The following is a 21,504-nucleotide window of genomic DNA, read 5'->3' as shown; positions in this document are numbered from 1 at the left end:
CCATTGTTTTGATTATTTTTCTAATATGTGTTTATGTAGCCTTATTGGAGTGAAGTTCAACTGAGGCAGCAGTGCTTCCTGGCTGAATTTTAGTTCACTTCAATTCCACCCACCTCCGATAATGTGCTACTATGCTGCCTGCATTTATACTTTAACATTCCCAATCATGTAACCAATACTGGTAACTGGACATACAAATATAGGTGCATGTTTCCTGTTAATGTGCCTGTTTATGTGGTGTTATAGAAAAATAATAGACCAACAAAACGTAAAGCATTGTATGTATGACAATAAGAACTGCCAATCTAAAGATACAGAACAAGAGGTTGATTGTAATTGTGTCCCCATTGTCACTGAAGAGTTGAGGGTTAAAAGCACAATGGCATTGCATTTTAATTAAATTGTTTTACAAAAACGGCACGTTTTGGTTATTATCACCTACCCAATCTCCATCAAATTCAGTGATTTAATTCTGGGAATTCTTGGTTGGTGTCTTTGTCCAGTCCAGGGTAGCCTATTAGGCCTATAGGCCGGTACGATGCTAAAGTGCACTAAATCTGTGGGGGTGTTGAATGTATTAGAATGATGCTGCTGGGCAGTCGCGGAAAACCGGGACATCACCGCAGAGCTTGAATACCGTGCGGTCAAAAGTCATCCAAAGGTTGAAGGGTTAATGTCAATGAAAGGAAGAGGGGAGTTGCTTCTCATAGCCTCGGAGGCATACTGGGACAAAGATGAGTCGCACACTATTGAAAATGTGGAGCTTTCAGCTTTACGTCTTCCCACCTGACCGCGGCATCTGTGGGCTTTGTGTGAATGAGGGATGGTGGTAAATTGACAGACGTCTAGACAAGAACGTATAAACAACGTTTTCGATTATTCTCACACACGATGCGCCACACCTCATGATGCAGAGATGAGTCACCCATACGAAGTTTCTTAAAATTATGGACGATTGGACATTGATCAAACTTCATAGGCTATTGCGTAAAACACTTGGTGGTAGGTAGCCTGCAGAGAACTGCAGTTGAGTTAATTGTCATAAATGGAATGGAATAATAACCATGATGTAGATCTCTGAAGGGGTTCAAACTATACCTTTTTAGCCTATGATGTCATGTCATGGACACAAAACATTGGATTTATCACCGGAATGCTTGGTTCCGTGCGCACTAGTGTTGGGACAGCTTGCCAAAATGGCCCCACGATTTCTTTGATGTTTTTACAATGTTTGTCCAGTTGCTTAAGCGCATGGTGTTCCTTCATAAAAGTTTCAGACACAGAACGACCGTGGGGGCGGTCAGAGGGGGCTGCCCTTTCCACCTCCATTCACACCCCGCCTGAAAGACTGATGTTGCGTCTTTCTTTCTCATTGTGCTGCTGACTGTTCCGTCCACCCGCGTCTTGCTCTACTGGAAAACGGACTTAAAGATAGTAGGCTAGTAGCTATATTCATTATAGTTCTATAGCCTACATTTTAAACAACAAATATAATCATTTTTATTTATTTTTAAATGCATGATTCATTGGAATATTTCCTTCCGTCGATATCCAGCACATGGACATTTATTTTGGTTTGTTGTTCCTGTTCATTAGGCTACTTTTCTTCTCTGCACGAAAACAAATTGGTGCTCATCCGACATCGCCATACGGATGATCTCAATGATCAGTGCAAATCTTTCCGAACTTGAAGACCTACTATGCGTTATGGAATTAGCCGGCGATTGATTTACGCAAAAGAGCAACAATGCATATAATTACTCAAGAACACCGTAAGGATGGATGTAAAATTGATACACACTGGGAAAGGGCGCCTGGTTCAAATAAACTGTATTTAAGAAGGATTTATTCATTATTAATTTTGACCTGTGCATTTCCCGAGCTTTCATTGTGTGCAAGTGTGGCAGGATCCAGAGTTCAACATCCAGGACTTTGTCCCAACAAACTGAATAATAATCTATGGGTTGATGCACAGAGCACCTGTGAGAGGGAGTGCAACGTTGATGAGGTGAATGTAAACATCTTAATAATCCCACGTAGTTTAAGAAAATCATGGTTAAATCAATTACAGTAGTTGCCTTTTTTCATTGATTGTATTTACCTATTTTTTATATTTTTAATTAATAGGTACCCCATATTTGCTTCAGTAAATCCTGTTGTCCTCATTCTTTACAGGATTGCGCTGACTTTGAGAAGTGTTGCACCAATGTGTGCGGCCTGAACAGCTGTGTGGCTGCACGGTTTTCAGATGGATCGCCTGCCCAACCAGATGGACAAAGTGGAGGGGAGGGAAATGGGGCCCTGGAGTCCACAGCTACCTGTCAAGGCTTTATCTGCAGCCAGCAGGGAGCAACCTGTGATATCTGGGAGGGTCAGCCTATCTGCAAATGCCAGGACCGCTGTGAGAAAGAACCAAACTTTACATGTGCCTCTGATGGCCTCACCTACTTTAACCGCTGCTACATGGACGGGGAGGCCTGCGTTCGCGGGGTGACCCTGACTGTGGTCACCTGCCGCTTTTACCTTGCTGGGCCAAATACCAGTCCACTGCCCACCACAGCACATCCCACACCCACCTCCTCCTTGGAGAATCCCATGCCTCCTACACTGTTCTCTAATCCTCACCACCAGTCCGTCTATGTGGGGGGCACTGTCAGCTTCCACTGCGATGTGGTCGGAGTCCCCAGACCAGATGTGACCTGGGAGAAGCAGAGCGAACGACGTGAGCGGCTCGTCATGAGGCCCGACCAGTTGTATGGTAATGTTGTTATCACAAATATTGGACAGCTTGTGATTTACAATGCACAGGTGTGGGATACAGGCATCTACTCATGCATTGCACGGAATGCTGCAGGGGCTCTCCAAGCTGATTACCCACTGTCTGTTATCCGTCGGGGGGATTATGACTTCTCCGATGATCCTGAGATGCCCATGGGGCGGCCATTCTCACCAGCTGACTGCTTAGCCGAGATAGACCAGAGAGAGTGCAGCCGAGAACGGCATGTGGATTGGTACTATGACAGCAAACTGGGCAACTGTGCGCCTTTCAGCAACAGCGGATGTGAGGATAGCCGCAACCGATTTGGGACCTATGAGGAGTGCCGGTCGTCCTGCCAACGCGAGAGTCTGTGGATCTGCTCCTTGCCTGCTGTGCAGGGACCCTGCAAGACCTGGGAGGCCCGATGGGCCTGGAATTCCATCATGAAACAGTGCCAGGCTTTCGCCTACGGCGGTTGTCACGGGAACGCAAACAGCTTCCGCACTAAAAAGGAGTGTGATGCAAACTGCCCACAGCCCAAGAACAAGCCCTGTAAGACCTGCAGGGTCAGAGGGAAGATGGTGCCCAGTCTGTGCCGGAGTGACTTTGCCATTGTAGGGCGAGTGACAGAGCTAATCGAGGACCTGGACTCTGGGATTGCCCGCTTCAGCCTTCAGGACATCCTCAGGGATGAAAAAATGGGCCTGAATTTCTTTAACACTAAACACCTGGAGGTTACCCTTGCCAAGATAGACTGGAGCTGTCCCTGTCCAAACATCACCATGGAAGAAGGCCCCTTGCTAGTAATGGGTGAAGTGCAGGATGGCATGGCCATTGTGCAACCAGACAGCTATGTCCGACCCATCACTGACCGCAGACTCAAGAAGATCCGCGAGGTGCTGGACAAAAAGACCTGTGAGATGTTGCAGCGCTTTCAGGATTAAAGCTGCTTGCTCGGCCCAGGCCGTAGCGTAACGGTCTGGGCACCGGACTGGTGATCCAGTCGCGGTGTGCCGCGGGTTCGACTCCCGGACCCGACACGGCCTTTACCGCATGTCATCCCCCCATCTCTCTCCCGTTTCCTGTCAGCCTACTTTCTATCCCTTAAAAAATCAATAAAGGCGTAAGCCGCAAAAAAAATTCTTAAAAAAAAAAAAAAAAAAAAAGCTGCTTGCTCAAACAAGCATATCATTGCTGTCGGGTGGAAACCTTTTATGCCCAAATCGGTTCCTTTTATTGTTATTTTTTGTATTAGAATTGAGAAAATAGCCAATGTATAAGCTTGTGAGCATGTGAGGTGAATTTTCTAGTACATGTATTTCTTCTCTAGAACATTTCAATTTGTGTTGATTTGGTTTTTAATGATGTTTTTGAATTTTATTAAAATCTCGGTTGCCTTTCTGTTATGTATACACAGTGATTTTGGATGGTCTGCAAACTGAACGATAAGTTGTTTTCCCGTTTATTGTTTTTACTGTGAAATAGCTGTAACATACAAATATTCTTGTGAACTAGTATATGAGATGTAACAAATAAAAATATTGAATCTTTACTCACAAACTAAAGTAGAGTGAGTAATATACTGCACTTCAAATTACACAAAGTATACATATGATTCCTTCAAATTAGGGATGTCCCGATCATGTTTTTTTGCTCCCGATCCGATTTGATTTTGAGTATCTGCCGATAACGATTTTTCCTGATCCGATATTTATAGAACACGTTTATGCCATATGACAAATTACAATAGTACAATATCCCAAATCACAGACAATATCCAGTCTAATATCATGATATGGATATAACATTGATACTATCGATGTCCCGATCACGTTTCCGATTCCGATCATTTGAAAATGACGTGATCGGCCCGGTCACCCGATCGGAACAACCCTACTTCAAATGGCATTCACCATTGTCAATAATAAGGAAATCTAGTTAATGTGGCAATTGGCACTATATATAATTTCAAGGTCTGTAAAGTTCATTGTGCATTTTAGACTAATGGTGATGAGAGCTGAAATAAACAGGTTCTCTTGTTGGCATCCAAGAAAGAGACATACAGTATGTCATTTACACTAAACTCTCCTTCCGGAACAGAAGACACTTGTTGTTAGCCGGCATGTCCACCTACAAAGAAAAACAAGCGTCACATTCACAACTCAAATGAGTATAGAATTTTTACAGTGTAGTATTGTAATTTAACTAAGAAAACAAATACTCTTATGTAGTATTTAAGTAATCAAACATATTGAAAGCTTAGCCATTTTCAACCTGGCGTCCCTATTTTGGGCATGTCTTTATTAGACAACAATTTATTTCACTATTCATGTGTACTGTATACAGGGCTTTAGTTTTAGTTTAGTCATGTTTATTTTGAATATGCCAATAAGTACGCTTAAGTACGTAAGTAAGTAGTGAAGTGCTTATAGGGCTATAGCTACTAACCACTTTCTCCAGAAACAAGCCATTCTTCTGTGCCACTGCACTGATAAGTGAAATGTCTCTAAGGCCCCACTCTGGGTTCCTGTAAGATAAGGAATAGTTAACGTAGAGCAAGGGTACACACACATCAGACATCACATGCATGCATATTATTCTATTTAGCCACATCACCATTAGAGAAGCATCAGAAACAAACCACTACCTTAACACTAGCATATCATATTCAACACAAACTGTAGACTACTGTACCTCTGCCTTAGACTGTAATCAAAGTCAACGTTGCTTTGTGGGGTGATCTGTCCATTCACGGCATAGGGCTGGAAATAGAAACAAAACACTGCACTTCATCTTCATTGTCAAATAAAGTTAACACCATAAATATACCGGTATAGTCAATATTAAATAAATGATTACCAATATTCATCTTTAGGATTTAAGAACATGCACACTTTGTGATTATTAGGTCACCAATATTAAGTCACCAAGACATCTTTGCTACACTAAACTATATTCTTGGCTGCAAAATGTATGTGTTGCTCAGCGACAGCGTGGACATAATCCATAGCCACGTCCTAGCATCCTCCTGACCAGCCCCTTTGAGAACATGGAGTTGATGTTGGATTCCAGTTAACATGATCAATAGACACACAGTGGAAACGCTGACATATTGTTTGCTTTCTCCCTTTACCTTTATACAAATAACAGCACAATCTGTGATTTGTTTATTTTACTCACTCCATATGTCAACAGGATTCCTTGTGGTTTCAAGACAGTTCCTGCTCCTTTGAATAACCCCTACAAAGAAAGATAAGTCGCTCAGGTATGATCTCAAAACACAGTTACTGTATGTGTGTGTAACTATAGGAATACTAATCATAATAATAATAATTTAGATTTATATTGCCTTCAAGAAACCCAAGGACACTTTAGACAAAAAAAAATAACAGTGCTGGCCAAGGCTTTAACTTAACCAAGTTATTTTTATTTTGCATCCCTACCTCTGTACAAGCGATCGGAGAAATGTGAATCATGTTTATGTTGAGTACCAGATCCAAGCTCTCTAACTGGATCCCTCCCCACTTCTCACAGGGTAGAGAGGCATCTAGATGGATGCCAGGCTTTACATTGTCCATTTGATGGTGTGCTCTGTATGCTTCTATACTAAGAATGGGAACAAAAGAGATGTTTTTCAATGCTTCCAGCCCAGCAAAGCATCTATGATTTTGCAAAGACGTTATTAATGGCATTTTCTTTTGACAAATGACCCCTACTAAATAATATCAGCAAGGGGTAAATTATGTAAATAGAAGGCCTATCTTATTTGGAATAATCCCATTTTTGAAATTATTTTGAATTATTATAGACTACTATGGAAATAAACTTGCCTGGTTAGACACTGGGGGTCATTTTCAGACGGCTGCCATGTTATATTCCTCAAAGACTGAGCAAAGTGTGTGACATGTTGACCAGTGCCCGATGAGATCTCCAGAGCCTGCTGCAAGCGCCTCTCTGGGTCCACGCATTCACGGAGAACCGCTAGGATGGGCTCCTTGTTTCTCTCAGCAGCGGCAGCGTTCATCATCTTTCCACAACGTGGGTATATCTGCCGTGCTATACGATGTAATTTATGAATCAACTCCAGCAGGACCGTTGACAAGTATCTATTCTTGCTATAAACAGTATGACTATAGCATGAGAGAAAGGAGAGAAAGAAAGCCTTACAGAGAACAATGTCTTCACATCACTTCCGCGTTGAGTCACATGACATGATGAAACCTTTGGACACTTATTTGAGTGGCAGTGGTCGCGGCCAACGTTGTAACCAGGTTATAACACCGACAGATAATAAGGGGCCGGGCTGCGGACACCTAAACCTTGTGGGCGCCACCTCGCAAAATCCGGTGATTGAATACTTTATTAATAGTTTGCAAAATAATACAGAGGTTTTGATTGATTGATTGAAATATTTGAAACAGTTTGCAGAATTACAGTAGCCTACATATTTTCAAGCACAAACTCAATACAAAGACTGTTAACTGTGAGTGGACTACCCAATTAAGCATTACACTTGTTTACAAGAGGGTCCACCTTGTTCAAGGCCTACAATATTGCTAAAAAGATTACATAAAGGCATGGCTTGTTTCCATTGTGGTCCTCGACTCCTCCCATTTAAATACATTCAATAACATATAAGAAATCATCAACACTAGACAGAAATACAAGTAGGCCTACATTTACAGATAACAGCTGGTCCTATAGGACCAGTTGAAATTAATTGTTGGCAAATTAATTATTGAGGACCCCAATGGAAACAAGCCGAAAGGCTTTCTTGGATTCATCCTTTTAGCAGGTATTGTATTCCCCAGGCCAGTGCTTGTCCATGCAAACTGTTAATACAGTATATACGTTTAGTTAAGTAAAGTATTCAATCAATCAAAAATCATGCTCTCCTCTCCCTCCTCCTCACTCTCTACCCAGTGCCTGTAGTATACTGTGTCGCCACTAGAGGTCTGAGGAGGCCCGATTTCAGGCGCTGACGTCAAACCAGGTCGCGTTCTCTGTCAGCTCTGTCAAGTGAGCAATAGTAACTAATTACTAACTCTGGAAATGGATTCATTCGGCCTTCAAATTATATTTTTTAATTAAAATTATTTATTTGGATTAAAGTGATCTATCTGACACAGTTTACCATTACCACGGTTATTGCATGTCCTAATTCCGTCTGACCACCACTACTTAGTGGTGGAAAGTAAAGGATGAGTTTTTGATTGATTGATTGATTGATTGATTGATTGATTGATTGATTGATTTATTAACAGTTTGCAGAATTACAGTACATTTCAAGTAGGCCTACAGCTCAATACAACTGTTAACTGTGAGTGGAAGACACCATAAAGCATTACACTTGTTTACAATAGGGCCCACCATTTTCAATTCAATTCAATTCATCAAAACAATTAGAGACGTACAAATATACACAACGTTAGTCAAAACAGGTAATCATCATAGAGGAGGTAAAAAGGGAAAATAATTATACAGTTAGGGGAAAAAGGGGTTCAGTTTTTACGGGGGCCAGTTTCTAATTGCAGCCGTCCGTAGCCTATAGTGCCCGTTGTGGGCGGTTTTGAAGGAGTCAAGGGATTCGCATGTCTTAAAGACTGTTGGTACTGGTAGGGCGTTCCACATTTTGGCAGAGTCTCTGAGAAATTTGGAGGCATAAGTACAATTTTGGCTATACTTAAGTAGGCTATACTTAAGTAGGCCTATTGGAGATTGGATATCCAATCTCCAATACTTTTTATTATGTGCTTTTACACATTTATTTGAAAACTTTAGTTAGGCTAAGGCTACTAGACACTATAGTTAGTAGTAGATATTTATTTTACAGATTTGGATTATTATAATATAGCCTACATTACCCACCAGCGCAGATATGCATACCGGTATACATTTTGGCCATTTGAAAATAGCCTATCTACAAGCTACGCATTGTTGTGTTGTGAGCTTGTAGATCTGCTATGTAGTCTGCTATTTTCAAAAGATTATTATACAGGTACATTTGAAAACTTGAAATATGGGATATTCTGCATGAGTACTTTTACTTTTGGTACTTTACTAATTTAGGATTTGAGATATCCAATCAAATAGTTCCTAGAGACTTTTTCAAATGTCAAATCATGTCAATGGAAGTCTTATTTTGAAGTCCGTGGCAGGAAGTCCGATTTCACACTAGTTTCGCCATCTCTGAGGAGGCGCATAGCATCTGTCTGAGTGACGGACGGACGAGGATAAGGATGGAGGAGGTGGTGCGAACGCTGCTAGAAGAAGGGATACAAAAGAAAGTAGTCAGCCCTGGTAAAGGAGCGCTACCTACTTATCCCGATGGAACCAAGGTAATACAAAACAATCATGCTTATAAGAGAGTAACGGATTGATTTCCGCAACGCGAATTAGACCCAGAACTAGAGTATGGCTAAGGAGCTAATGCTACCATAATCAGTGAGTGACTATTGCGTTAGAGACTGTACTAGCTGTCACCTGGATCAGGCCAAACATCATTGTTATTATACACCTTGACTGTCAAAACATGGTGCATATTTTGTGAAATAAAAGTCGCTAATCCGGTTAGATGTAGATATCTCTCCCTTCTTTTTCATCTGATGACAAGAGTAGGCGGGACAGGATGGCATGTTTTCACAAGTGGTCATTGGTTGGCATGTACTGTATGTCTGTTTTCTGTGTTTGTGGTTGGACAGAATATTCGGTCGAGAAATGCCATTCATGGCAAGTGATATACTGTTCCAATTTACCTATATGAATATCTGAATGTATCTGAATTCAGAAAATCATGACCTGTCAAATTGTAAAACATAAATTAATATTGTATTTATATATATTTTTTAACAATGTGATTTATCTGTTGGGCAGTGTGCTCTAAGTTCGCCTGCTTCCATCCCATCTCTTCTCTTCTAATAATTGCGAACGCAGTGAGCCACTTACTATGACAGCAAGGGCTGAATGTCTGTGTGTGTGTGTGTGTGTGTCACGCTGTTACACCACCCGCCCGCCACCAGAGGGCGCAGCTGTAGCACACACACACACACACACACAGGGCGCAGCTGTAGCACACACACACACACACACACACACACACACAACCACACACACACGAGCTGCGTTCGCTTCCCGCGTTTGCGCGTCTTACTTGTAATAATAACTAGAACTGCACTCTGTCGAGTGCCTACTTGCTTGCACACTAGTAGGCCATTTAGTGCGCAAGCAGAGCGTGCAAGTACTGTAGACCCCTACAAACTTTCAAATCTCAGCCTCTCTGTGAAAGAACGTTTGCAATATTGAATTATTAGGTTTAGCTATTTGCTACGTGCTTTTGGAGGAGAAAAAGTAGTATTTTGAAGTATGGTAATGATTACTTATGCCTGTTATGGCAGTGGTGTCAGATTACATACATGTATACATAGGGGCATTACCTTTAGTCCACCCGACACTGAAACATGTCATCGTTACGTCACCATCGATAACCAATTATACCCTGGCATTGGTACATATATTCAACACGTCATATGCTCATATGTCTATATATGTGTATATGTCTATATGTATATGTCATTTCTGAGTTGATTAGTGGTATAATGTGGTTACTCGGGTGGTTTGATGCGTATGTCCCTTCTTTTTTAATCCACCTGACACTGAAACATATCATCATTACGTCACCATCGTAAACCAATTATATCCTGGCATTGGTACATATCTTCATCACGTCATGGGACATACGCGAAAAACATACCTGCACGGTCTGCTTCCGTATGTCCCGTGCCAGCATATGACGTCATATCTTTTGCTGCTAAGGGACATTGTATATCTTCATCACGTCATGGGACATAAGCTTCGTAGCATGACGGAAAACATACCTGCACGGTCTGCTTCGTGCCAGCATATGACGTCATATCATATGCTGCTAAGGGACATACGCATCGTAGCACCTGACTGATAACATTACTTGCACGCTCTGCCTTGCGCAAGTAATAATACACTTTATTTGTAAAGCACCTTTCATGACATGAAATGCAGCTTTAAGTGCTTTACAGAACACTAAATAAGTAAAGAACAAAAAAGCACAAAACATTAAAAGAATAGCAAAAAAAAAAGGCAGTGAGCGTCGAGGACATGAAGAACAATACAGATGTTAAGGTTCAACTAAACCTGTCCTGTACACTAGGTGGTTTTCCACTACCGCACCACCCAGCTTGATGGAACCGTGCTGGATGACTCTCGGAAAATGGGGGGGTGCAGCAAACCCATGGAGCTCATCCTGGGGAAGAAGTTCAAACTGGCTGTGTGGGAGAGGGTAGTCATCACCATGCGGGAATCTGAGGTTGCAGACTTCACATGTGACACCAAGGTTAGTAAACTGACCAGGTAGGGCTTAATTAAAGTTGTTTTGCTCTTTTATTGCTGCTGGCTGTTTCTTTAATTCTATATAGTGTTCTTATTTGCTTTCCAGTATTATTGGTCTAATTTTCACTGACCTGTCCTCATCCCCTTTTTTGTCAGCATACAGCACTGTATCCACTTGTGTCCCAGTCTCTGAGGAACATCAGCGCGGGCAAAGACCCACTGGAGGGCCAGAGGCACTGTTGTGGTATCGCACAGATCCACTCTCATCACTCTCTAGGACACCATGATTTGGATCACCTCCAAGCCTCTCCACAACCCCTCACCTTCACTATAGATATGTTGGAGGTTAGTGTGTGGGTGGTATTGTTATTCATTTTTATGTTTATTTAAAGGGGACAATGTCTTCAGTGCCACCTAGTGGACCTACAAGTGTAGAGCTTGTGCAGCAGAAAAAGGACAAAAAAAGGATTAAAACATTTTATTTATATATATATATATATATATATATATATATATATATTTATATTTATATATATATATATATATATATATATATATATGGATAATCATTCAAAAACAATACAGCATAATAAGCTTAATCACTTTAGAATGTTACAATAAGCATAATCACTTTAGAATTTTACATAAGAAAACAGTGCAAAGGTTCACTGTAGCACCTACTTTGGATTCAGAACATAACATTATTTAAAGCAGTGTAAACATAATGTAGTCACAAGAAGATTTCACACGATTACTTTGTAAGTCTACACATATATATATATATATTCAATTTATTCATCAAAAATAGCAAATCTACAACCTCAGATGTCGGAGCGGGACTCGTGAGTGAGCTTGTAGATCTGCTATTTTAGCTGAATGTTCACGCCCTAAAGAACAAAAAAATATTAATCAAACAAGATATTTTTTAAAACTTTTAACCTGATTGAAAGGGTATAGGCAAAGCTTGTAGGGACCCCCCAGAAGCAATTATTTTAGTTACAAACGTTCACTCTGAAAGAATATGTATTCAAAGATTTGCGCCACATTTTCAAGATTGTTCAAAAATAGCAGATCTGCAAGCTCGTAGCACGGCACTCGGTGCCATGCTATGAGCTTGTAGATCTGCTATTTTTCAATAGCTAAAGTATAACATGATGCTTAAAACACTAAAAGGGGTTCCCGTTCTGAATGGGTTAAGGTCCAAGCCTAAATGTGAATGTGTATTATTTTATTAATTTGCATTACATACTTTATTACGGTAGATCAATGCTGCAATGACCAATACAATGCAATGGGGGAGTCTATGGTTTGCTGTTTTATAGAGCGAGTGTGTGCAATGTGCATGGTGCACATTTCAGTGTCCCTGGTTTTATGTGATTGTAGCTCCTAGCCTGGAAACCAGACAAATCTGCCACAGAAAAAAAAAACTATTCCCTTCAGAGATTGGTCTGACAGTTTTAATTACATTTCGCTCACCTCAGAGTTGTGGGTGATCGATCAGAGCGCACTATTGCTGTGACGTTGGAATCTGTTTGGAAATATAACTTCCCCACCGAAGTTCCAGACTAATATCTACACAGTGATATTAGTCTGGCCATGCCAGGCTAGTCAGCTCCAGTGACTACTGATTCTACCGTGCCCTGTCAGGTGTTGCCTCCTGGAACGTTTCGACTGGATGTGTGGGCTATGTCGGACAAGGAGAAACTCGAAGCAGTTCCTCAGATCCACGAGGAGGGCAACAATCTTTTCAAAGAGGGACAGATTCAGCTGGCCGCGGAGAAGTACTACAATGGCATTGCCTGCCTCAAAAATCTACAGATGAAGGTTTGGCCAGTTTGTCACTTATTTATAATAGTTGCTTTTAAGATGTCCTTCTTCTGTCAAAGAACATCAGTCAATTATTGTTGTTGGTAAATGGAGAGCAAGAGATGTACTGATACTGGTATTGGTACTTGGGCCTGATACCACCCTCAAGTACTCTTACTCTGAACCGGGCCTGATACTCAAAATATTCGTTGACATTTAGGCTGAATAGAACGAATGCAACGGGAGCAAGTATGACCCAGCAAATGGTCAAATGGCCAAAAACAGCTGTGTAGATCCATCTGCATCTATGTTTATATTCGGCAGCGACACAATCCGATGAATACATTATTATTATTATTTTTTTGCCTCAAGCATAATGAAAGAAAGTCAGCTATACAACAAGGTAAACTTTTTTCCTTAAACGATGAAAGGTAGACAATACTAGAATGTGTCTGAATAGAACAAAACGTTTTATTGCTAATAAGCAAAATAAAGAGAACATTTTGGAAATTTCTATCGTTATTGTGGTAACAGTATCATTACAAGTACAAGGCATGACAATGAAATGAAATTGGAGAAAAAGGGAGTAAAATAAGTGGTTACTCAACAAAAAGTACTTGGTATAGGCGAGTACTAAAAAATTAAGTACTTGGTCTGAAAAAAATGTTATTGGGACATCTCTAGAGAGCAATATGTTTTATTCCCCCCTTTGTTGTCTTTAACATAAAAAGATCCACACCGCAGAAAATGTACACAAGTGGCCCTTGCTCCTTATGTTAATTCCCTTGTTTCCTTACACTCCTATCAGGAGCATCCTGGAGATGAGGCATGGATCAAGTTGGACCAAATGATCACACCTCTGCTGCTCAACTACTGTCAGTGCCAGTTAGTCCAGGGCCAGTACTACGAAGTCATTGAACACTGCTCCTCTCTTCTCTTCAAATATGAAAGCAAGTCACGGTCATCCTTACCCTTTACATATTAGGTCAAAGGTCACCAAGTCACAAGCATGTGTTGCTACACTGAATTGCATTGACTCTAGGCTGTAAGTCTTTAAAATGTTGCTCAGCGTACACCCAGTCACCCACAAACATGACCTGTCCATTGTTAACCCATAGCCATGTCCTGACTTAGCATCCTCCTGACCAGGCCACTTTGAGAACATGAAGTTGATGTTGGATTCCAGGTAATATGAGCAATAAAGACGCACAAATGAAACACTGACATTGTTTGCTTCCTCCCCTTCCCTTTAGCAAACGTGAAAGCCCTCTACAAGCGGGCTAAGGCACACGCAGCAGTGTGGAATGAGACGGAGGCACGAGCAGACTTCGCCAAGGTGGTAGAACTGGACACCACACTGGGGCCATCAGTCGTCAAGGAGCTGCGGATCATGGAGGAGAAGATCAAAGGAAAGGAAAAGGAGGAGAAGGGCCGTTATAAAGGCCTGTTCAACTACAACGCCAACAACGCACAGCCAGCCACCGCCACCACAGTCAGTTGGTTTTGAGTGTGCTTTGCTATTGTAATGGTTTTTGACCTCCTTTGCTCGACCCTGTTTTTAGCCACTAAATATATTAACACTATGTGATGAAGATTGTTGTCTGTAAAATGGCTTTGCTCTACCCCCACACAGGGTTGAATCTCCCATGGGGTTGGAACAACACGATGCTTGGGACTGTGAAATTCAAGATGGAGATGAGCAGTGGAAGCTGCTGAGATTTACTTTTATCCACACACCAAAGTTGTACACTTTTCCTGCCACATTACTTTCATGGCACAGACACTGTCATCTTACACATATAAATGTATATCCACCCCTTATATACCCTTCACTCCAGTAAAATCACCAGGGTGCCATTTGCCAAAGGAATGGAATAGGATTTTTTGCCCTATTCTTTTGATTTCCTTTCCTCAGATTATATCATAATCTCTGGACAGGCATGATTTAAAACCCTTCTTGACTTTAGTCTATTTGATTTGTATCTCTCTCCAAAGGAAACGGTGCTCACATTGGAACCCTCCGGTCTTATTGATTTTGTAGCTGCCAACAAAAACAACAGAGCAGTGCATTATTTTTTTTAACAACCAGTGTTGGAAACCGAGAAGACCACATTTCTAATTGACCTGTTTAACAGGGACAAAGTAGACCTGTTTTTAGGCCAGATACAGGATAAATATACATTTATCACAGATTTCTGTAATCCGATGTGCGAATATCCATTTCCTTTCATTTCAGTATCAGTGTTAGTTTTATAATTTGGCTGCATCTATCACCCTTTGTAAAATGAGATTTGCCAACATTATTGCCGAAAGTAAATTATGATGTACAATAGTAATGTTGCTCTTGACTCTGATGTTCTAAACCCTACAGCAATGCCCAAATGGCTACAATAGCCTACTTTGTAAAACGAATGAAGTAGATTAGAAAGGCTATTTTTGTTGTCTTTCGCAATGTATTATCAGTTATTGATAGTCATAGGCATGTAAATTGTAGGTATTGTCGGCATATAGCTTAATTTGTAAATTTGTATCAACAATTTCTCCCCTCCCATTTGAAAAATGAATATATCGATTAGATCACGCATTCATTTTGTTGTTGCCTGAGATTATCCAACCAGGGGTTGGTGTATAATATGTGATATTTTCACAGTCCCATATCCGTAGTCGCAAAGATAATGAGTAAATTGCAGTTCAACACTGCAACTACAGCATGTCACTCACAGGGACAGTTCAGTATGCTGTTGCAATTTAGTTTACACTGACTGGTCAGCTACTGCCATTTCAGCCCTATGGCAGATATCAGTTATCACTCCCCCAAAGGATAAGTACTGTATGTGACAACCAATTTGACTCAAATTGCACCAAGGACATCCTACAGTGTCGGTACACAAATGGACACATTACCTGTATTCCCCACCTCACCCTTTACATTTGGGCCACATCGTAGAAGCAGTTCATTAGCAGCTGACTATTTCTTTTAAATAAGTTGGGTCTCAAAACTACGTTGTCGGTGACAATCAATAAATATGAAACATTTGGACAAAATGGACACTAGTGTAATCTTAGCTTTTACTTTCTCCATGTATCTATCATGTTTCATGTATAGCATGAAGTGTGCTAATGTATGAAGCATTTGCAATTGTTATATATATATATTATATACACCATATGTTTTTTTTTTATTCCCTCGTTATCTTCCTTGCCTTTCTGACTGTAAAATGTTCTGGTTATACTTCATGAGCAGCAGTTAACCAACTGTTAGATGGTAGACCACACTATTGGACACAGCTGAGATGCAACTGTTAACTTGTATGTGTAACTGATAATAAATGTGTTTATCCCTTGGTTTTCAGAATTTACACAAAGATCATGGTTTATCTGCATTAAGTAAAGTGTAGAGGAATTGGTGATAAAACAGTATCACCTGGTATCCCCCTTGTCAAAACAAGTCTCAAGTTACTCAAACCCTGGGCCAGGGTATTCAAAACAATATTCAGTTGACTTGACTGGCAAATTGCTGTTATGAGGCAGTTAGATTTGATTAATTTAATCAGTAGCTTAAGTTGAGATGAGTGAGGGTCTACCTGCCATACATGTATTCTACTTTGACGTTAAACTTAACCCAACAGATGCAGTGTTGAGTAGTTGATCGCATAAGTGACTCCAGAACAGCCTCGATCTGCATTTGGCACTCGTTCCAAACAGGCATTGTACTAGTAGTTAAATATAAGACAAGTTTGAGATTTAAAATGTTTTTCTATAATCATTTAATTAAGATATACATACAGAACTGCAAAAATCTGGTTTACAAAATTGCCATAATAAACAGATTTGAGATGTACAGAGTTTATGGGGTGGTGAGACGATTGGTGCATCTATTGTGCTGCTACTACAAAATGCTATGAAAGCAAATGTCAGAGATTGGGGTATATTCAAGATGCTCAAATTATTTTAATAGAAAAAATGGCGCCAATTGATAGTGTGGTCTTCTGTCTAGCAGCTTGAGGAAAGATTAGGTTAAGATATATAAAAAGAACCATTCCTTAGTCAAAAGTTATTACACAATACCCAGTAGTCCCATCTGTTAAACTGGGTAGCAGTACACCTTTTAGCTACATTCCAGCTCAGTGAGAAGTTCAAGTTTCCTAACACCTTGTTCGGAAAAGTGCCAAGGTCCTTAATCTGTTGAACCTTGTGCATTTTGAATACACCCCATGGGCAACAGAAAAAAACGGTAGAATAACAAGTACCGTATTGAAATCCAGGGTAACTATTGCACTTGCAGTAGAAAATGGGACAAAATGCAAGTTATGCAAATGAGAGAGGGCAAAGAGTGGGTGGGTATAAGGGAGAAAAAAGGGTGAATAGTTGAAGCAGGTTTCATGAAGGTAGGCTAAGAAAATGAATCATTTAAAGAGTGAGGGGGGGGTGTTTTCCATGGGGGTTATGTGCGAGCGCTTCTCTCCGTCTCTGCCAAACACTCCCTGACCAATGCGCGGGCATGGATGATACCTAAAGGAGACAAAGAGGAAAGAACAGAAGGATCAAACTGACCTAATGATTTACCCAAAGGGGGGCTCTATTGGAGTTTGTTCTTGCCAACTAAGCTATACCTCTTTTTAGCCTCTCCATGGCACTCTTGCTGCCAGCGTAGGTGGGTCGGATCTCACGGCTCATCTCCTCGATGACAGACAGCAGCTCACTGTAGGTGGACCCTTGGGATACTTTCACTGGCTGTATGGGTGATACAAATAAAAGTACACAGGGTATTTAACCATCCAATTTAAACCTGTAACTTTTTTCCTTTACATTATGATAACTAGTTAGTATTTATATCCAAAGCATCTAACCACAAATGCACTTATTTTCAGTATGGTACTACAGCATTGACATACTACACTGGTTATTTTATCTTTTGTCGCTCTATTACTTTAATTGGTTTCCTCAAGCTTGATAAGCGAAATATTTTTATCATCTTAAAGACTATTTATACTTCTGTCCTCTGTGAAGAAGTAGCACTTCCATCTGCTCTAATTGCATGGTTGCATGGTAACACACTCATGTTAAGTGAGGGGACTGTGGCTGCCACATGACGGGGGGCATGCTGAAAACAAACATTAAAAGTCCATAGACTTGGTTGCCACATGACATCACGAGTGAAAGCCAGATGTTGGAGGGACTAGCTCCCCTAAAAAAAAGATAGTACAATCACACTTAAAGAACATGAACACAAAGCATACTCTACTTCTGTGTGTGTGTGTGTGTGTGTGTAAACAAACAATAATAATAAAATTACTTGCCAGAGGTTCAGTTAATAGTGGTAGAAATCTGCTTGTTTATACTTATGTGCCAAAGGGTACTCCATTATGAAGGGCAGAATCAACATCATTACCAGGTAGCTAGCTATACAACCCAAGGTTCTACCAATGTTCAACAGTGCTTTTACCATAAAACTACAACAATGGAGGGTGAGTGGGTGACAGCATCAAAGTAATACCTGAACAAAGCCCATGGAGGGTGGGCCAAAGTCACTGAAAGCCGGCCTGAAATTAGATGATGACGGTAGAGACGGGGAGGGCACACTGGAACCTGGGTAGAGATAAAGGCTAGCTCTATTACAGTTGGAACATAATTCTGCAATGTTTACTGTTCTTATGAAGAGCACTGTATGTCCTCTGATAACCAATGACCCAACAACAAGAAGCACCAAAGATATAAAATGGGAGGCTACAAACCTGGAGGAGTGTGGTTAGAGCCAGACGGCGCGGGGGCGATGGGTTTGTAACTCATGGCGAGGTCACTCCGCAGCTCCCCATAGGACGACACGCCACTTCCATCCGACCCGTCAACCCGATGCTTATACAGCTTTACTGGTGGTGGTGAGCTCCTAAGAGCTGTGCATACACAGAAAAAAGAAAAGAAAACGACATGTTATGTTTTTGTATTATAAATAGACGGTGAAGATAAAGGAACGTTACACATTGCTTTCTGGCTTTATTTTGTAATCTATAGTATACACGCATGCACAAATGTGCATGGTTGTAAGCACTTGCTGCAATCCATAAGTTTCATGTTCCTAGCCAGGATTTCTCATGTTGTTGACCAAAACATATTGATGAATTGATTACACACAGGAAAACAATGGAAACAAGTCCTTGTGACTTTTTGTGTTGGTGGGGAGTTGCACCACTGTTGCACCATGTGTTAATTATAATACTGTATTAACTTTTTTATGGTGTATTTACTTATAGCTTTCAGATTGATTTATGCGATTGCAAGGACAGGCACAAGGAAGTACAGGTCTGCTATAGCCATGGTTCACATGACGCCATGACAGTGAAACATGACATGACAGTCATGTTTCAGGGCTAGGTCTGCCCTAGACCTAGAATGTCTGTGATGGTATGATGAATAATTACCCCGCATCAATGGCAACGCACTAATTTGTTAGTTCTGTTCTTTGGCTATATAGAAGTGTCTATTTGTACGTCTCTAAATGTTTTGATGAATTGAACAAGGTGGACCCTCTTGTAAACAAGTGTAATGCTTAATTGGTCTTTGTATCGAGTTTGTGCTTGAAATGTACTGTAATTCTGCAAACTGTTAATAAATATTTCAATCAATCAATTTGTGCTTCCCAAAGGACGTTTTTACATATTCCAATAATTCAGCCTTGCCCTGACAGAATGTTGTTCGTGTGCAGCTCGTGGAAAAGTGGAGATATTTTAGTCATTTTACTAAACACACGTTTTCTGCAGAACTTTCAAATGGATATTCAATTCAAATTCAAACTTTATTAGCAGACTCAGGTCCGTAGAGAAACATACAATGATAGGGGTAATTGTATGTTTCTCTACGGACCCGAGTCTGCTAATAAAGTTTGATAATCTGACTCCCAAGTCTATTATTGCGTGAGTACACACCGTGCGGACTGCGGAGTAGATCGCGCACATCGGGACCGATCTATGGCTGATTGGTTGAGACACAGCCATCGATCTAGTAGTCTATTAGCCTGGCTAATAAGCCAGACCGAATCATATGGCTAGTAGGTCTGCTAAAAAGCCATTCGGCTTGTTTCCATTGGTGTCCTGAGCTGCCTGTCCTCACAGGCTCACTCCTCATGCATGTACTCAACTCAATTCATCGTGTTGGTCTGTTTCAAGCAACGTACGTATTCGTAAGCAAACATACGACCCATTCATTCTACAAAGCTGGCATTACTTATTTCTGAGTGCAAAACTGAGATCACTGTAAGGAGAGGGTTAGAGCCAGCTGCTGTGTTGTTATCAGATGCTAACGTCAGATAGCTGGAAATTCCAGCTAGCTGATGATTCCAGCCTGGAATCATCAAGCCAGTTAGCTCATTGAACCTTAAGCTAGCATCAACAACCAGTTAGCTCGTTAAACATTAGCTACCGAACGTTAGCTTGTTGTGCCGGGGTTAGCACAAACATTGACGGCAGGGAACGCAGTAACATGAACACCCATCGTTAAAAAACACAGTGAACATAATTTGACGACTTCAATGAGCCTATGGCCATTGACAAGATTGCACATAGATCCACAAAAGGCACACATTTTACCTTGGCTAGGGAAATAATTAGATCCTTTATACAGGAAGAGACTGAGCTGCGATTCTGCGCCTCCGTTGTGTCTGAGCATGCGCAGGAAAGAGGCGTGACGCGACCGACGTCCCGTCGTCGCCATTGTCATTGGTTGAATTATTAATATTATTATTAATGTAATTTGTCGTACGACAGTTTGATTAAATACTTTATTAGCACAAAAAAACAAGTGTTATAAACCCATATGCAATTCATTGAAACATTTAATGACAGACAAATACAATATATGCAAAAACATCATGGTTGGAAATAATTTAATAAAATATGTACATTTAACATTCAGTAGATTTTCTGTGGTCTGGGGTTTTCTGGCTTAAACAAGTGCTCTGATTTGCCTGTGGACTGTGAGGTGAGAGTCCACAAATCCATATGAATTTGCCAGCAGATGTCACTGACACTGTTTTCATTGAAGCTCAAAAGGCTTCAGAACACACAGAGAAACCGCCAGACCACAGAAAATCCACTGAATGTTCAATGTTCAGGTTGTGTGGATGCAATTGAGGTCATACAACCTAAAAGAAAAACAAAAAAATATGAAAATTAATGTCATGAAACATTTAAACACTTAGCAAGTGATTAAATTGCTATAAATTACTAATTCTGATGTTATATTATTCAGCTGGGGACCCTCTGAAACTCCCTCAAGGGCCTTGGTCTCCTGGGGGTCCTTGGACCAAACTTTGGAAACCACTAGCATATGTCACTTGTTGTTATAGAGCTGAGTGGCAGTTTTTATTATGGCTCTGGACGAGAAAGAGATATATCTAACGATTCATAATTCTAGAGATTACGTCTTCAAAATGTTCAACGGAATCAAAGCTGGGCATAGGAGTGGCTAACGCCCCTCAATCACACCCGCGTGAAGTGAGGGGCGCTCTTATCATCATACAGTACATCATCTCTGGCCAATCACGCGTCCTTACTTTTGTCTTCAATGTTTGTGTTTACACACTT

At 40.8% G+C, this 21,504-nt stretch overlaps 4 protein-coding genes across 4 annotated transcripts; 2 read left to right on the top strand and 2 right to left on the bottom strand.

The window, feature by feature from the left end:
* Positions 1–1,747: 1,747 nt before the first annotated feature.
* On the top strand, positions 1,748–3,702 carry wfikkn1 (WAP, follistatin/kazal, immunoglobulin, kunitz and netrin domain containing 1; the record flags this gene model as incomplete). The annotated part of the gene is made up of 2 exons (XM_083764460.1): positions 1,748–2,008; positions 2,176–3,702. 2 exons carry the CDS (start codon positions 1,748–1,750, stop codon positions 3,700–3,702), a joined length of 1,788 nt encoding a protein of 595 aa, XP_083620586.1.
* A 502-nt stretch (positions 3,703–4,204) lies between these two features.
* mettl26 (methyltransferase like 26) lies at positions 4,205–6,947 on the bottom strand. The gene is made up of 6 exons (XM_083764974.1): positions 6,589–6,947; positions 6,202–6,364; positions 5,939–5,998; positions 5,453–5,520; positions 5,207–5,285; positions 4,205–4,888 (listed from the first exon to the last, which is right to left on the bottom strand). Exons 1-6 carry the CDS (start codon positions 6,783–6,785, stop codon positions 4,832–4,834), a joined length of 624 nt encoding a protein of 207 aa, XP_083621100.1. The 5' UTR covers positions 6,786–6,947; the 3' UTR covers positions 4,205–4,831.
* Positions 6,948–8,950: 2,003 nt separating this feature from the next.
* On the top strand, positions 8,951–16,270 carry aip (aryl hydrocarbon receptor interacting protein). The gene is made up of 7 exons (XM_083766132.1): positions 8,951–9,096; positions 10,941–11,123; positions 11,276–11,464; positions 12,767–12,943; positions 13,734–13,875; positions 14,179–14,417; positions 14,559–16,270. The coding sequence occupies exons 1-7, from the start codon at positions 8,998–9,000 to the stop codon at positions 14,562–14,564; spliced, it is 1,035 nt and encodes a 344-aa protein (XP_083622258.1). The 5' UTR covers positions 8,951–8,997; the 3' UTR covers positions 14,565–16,270.
* On the bottom strand, positions 15,567–20,578 carry cdk2ap2 (cyclin dependent kinase 2 associated protein 2). Its single transcript, XM_083766133.1, has 5 exons — positions 20,509–20,578; positions 18,661–18,819; positions 18,423–18,514; positions 17,539–17,659; positions 15,567–17,437 (listed from the first exon to the last, which is right to left on the bottom strand). Exons 2-5 carry the CDS (start codon positions 18,713–18,715, stop codon positions 17,370–17,372), a joined length of 336 nt encoding a protein of 111 aa, XP_083622259.1. The 5' UTR covers positions 18,716–18,819; positions 20,509–20,578; the 3' UTR covers positions 15,567–17,369.
* Between the last annotated feature and the right edge of the window lie 926 nt (positions 20,579–21,504).

This window comes from Protomyctophum parallelum (genome assembly GCF_964188405.1).
Source record: "Protomyctophum parallelum genome assembly, chromosome: 5".
Taxonomy (NCBI): Eukaryota; Metazoa; Chordata; class Actinopteri; order Myctophiformes; family Myctophidae; genus Protomyctophum; species Protomyctophum parallelum.
Note: the sequence above shows the minus strand (reverse complement) of the source record. Positions and strands in the feature narration are given on the sequence as shown.

What these genes read in the sequence shown, in the direction of transcription:
- mettl26 (XM_083764974.1), bottom strand. Translation starts at nt 6,785, where the DNA reads ATGATGAACGCTGCCGCTGCTGAGAGAAACAAGGAGCCCATCCTAGCG. An exon ending in GACCCCCAGTGTCTAACCAG is followed by an intron (nt 6,365 to 6,588) that starts GCAAGTTTATTT and finishes TCCCATTCTTAG; the next exon opens with TATAGAAGCATACAGAGCAC. An exon ending in GATTACAGTCTAAGGCAGAG is followed by an intron (nt 5,286 to 5,452) that starts GTACAGTAGTCT and finishes CTTATCTTACAG; the next exon opens with GAACCCAGAGTGGGGCCTTA.
- aip (XM_083766132.1), top strand. Translation starts at nt 8,998, where the DNA reads ATGGAGGAGGTGGTGCGAACGCTGCTAGAAGAAGGGATACAAAAGAAA. An exon ending in CTTATCCCGATGGAACCAAG is followed by an intron (nt 9,097 to 10,940) that starts GTAATACAAAAC and finishes CCTGTACACTAG; the next exon opens with GTGGTTTTCCACTACCGCAC. An exon ending in TCACTATAGATATGTTGGAG is followed by an intron (nt 11,465 to 12,766) that starts GTTAGTGTGTGG and finishes GTGCCCTGTCAG; the next exon opens with GTGTTGCCTCCTGGAACGTT.
- cdk2ap2 (XM_083766133.1), bottom strand. Translation starts at nt 18,715, where the DNA reads ATGAGTTACAAACCCATCGCCCCCGCGCCGTCTGGCTCTAACCACACT. An exon ending in CTCTAACCACACTCCTCCAG is followed by an intron (nt 18,515 to 18,660) that starts GTTTGTAGCCTC and finishes ATCTCTACCCAG; the next exon opens with GTTCCAGTGTGCCCTCCCCG. An exon ending in CCTCCATGGGCTTTGTTCAG is followed by an intron (nt 17,660 to 18,422) that starts GTATTACTTTGA and finishes TCACCCATACAG; the next exon opens with CCAGTGAAAGTATCCCAAGG.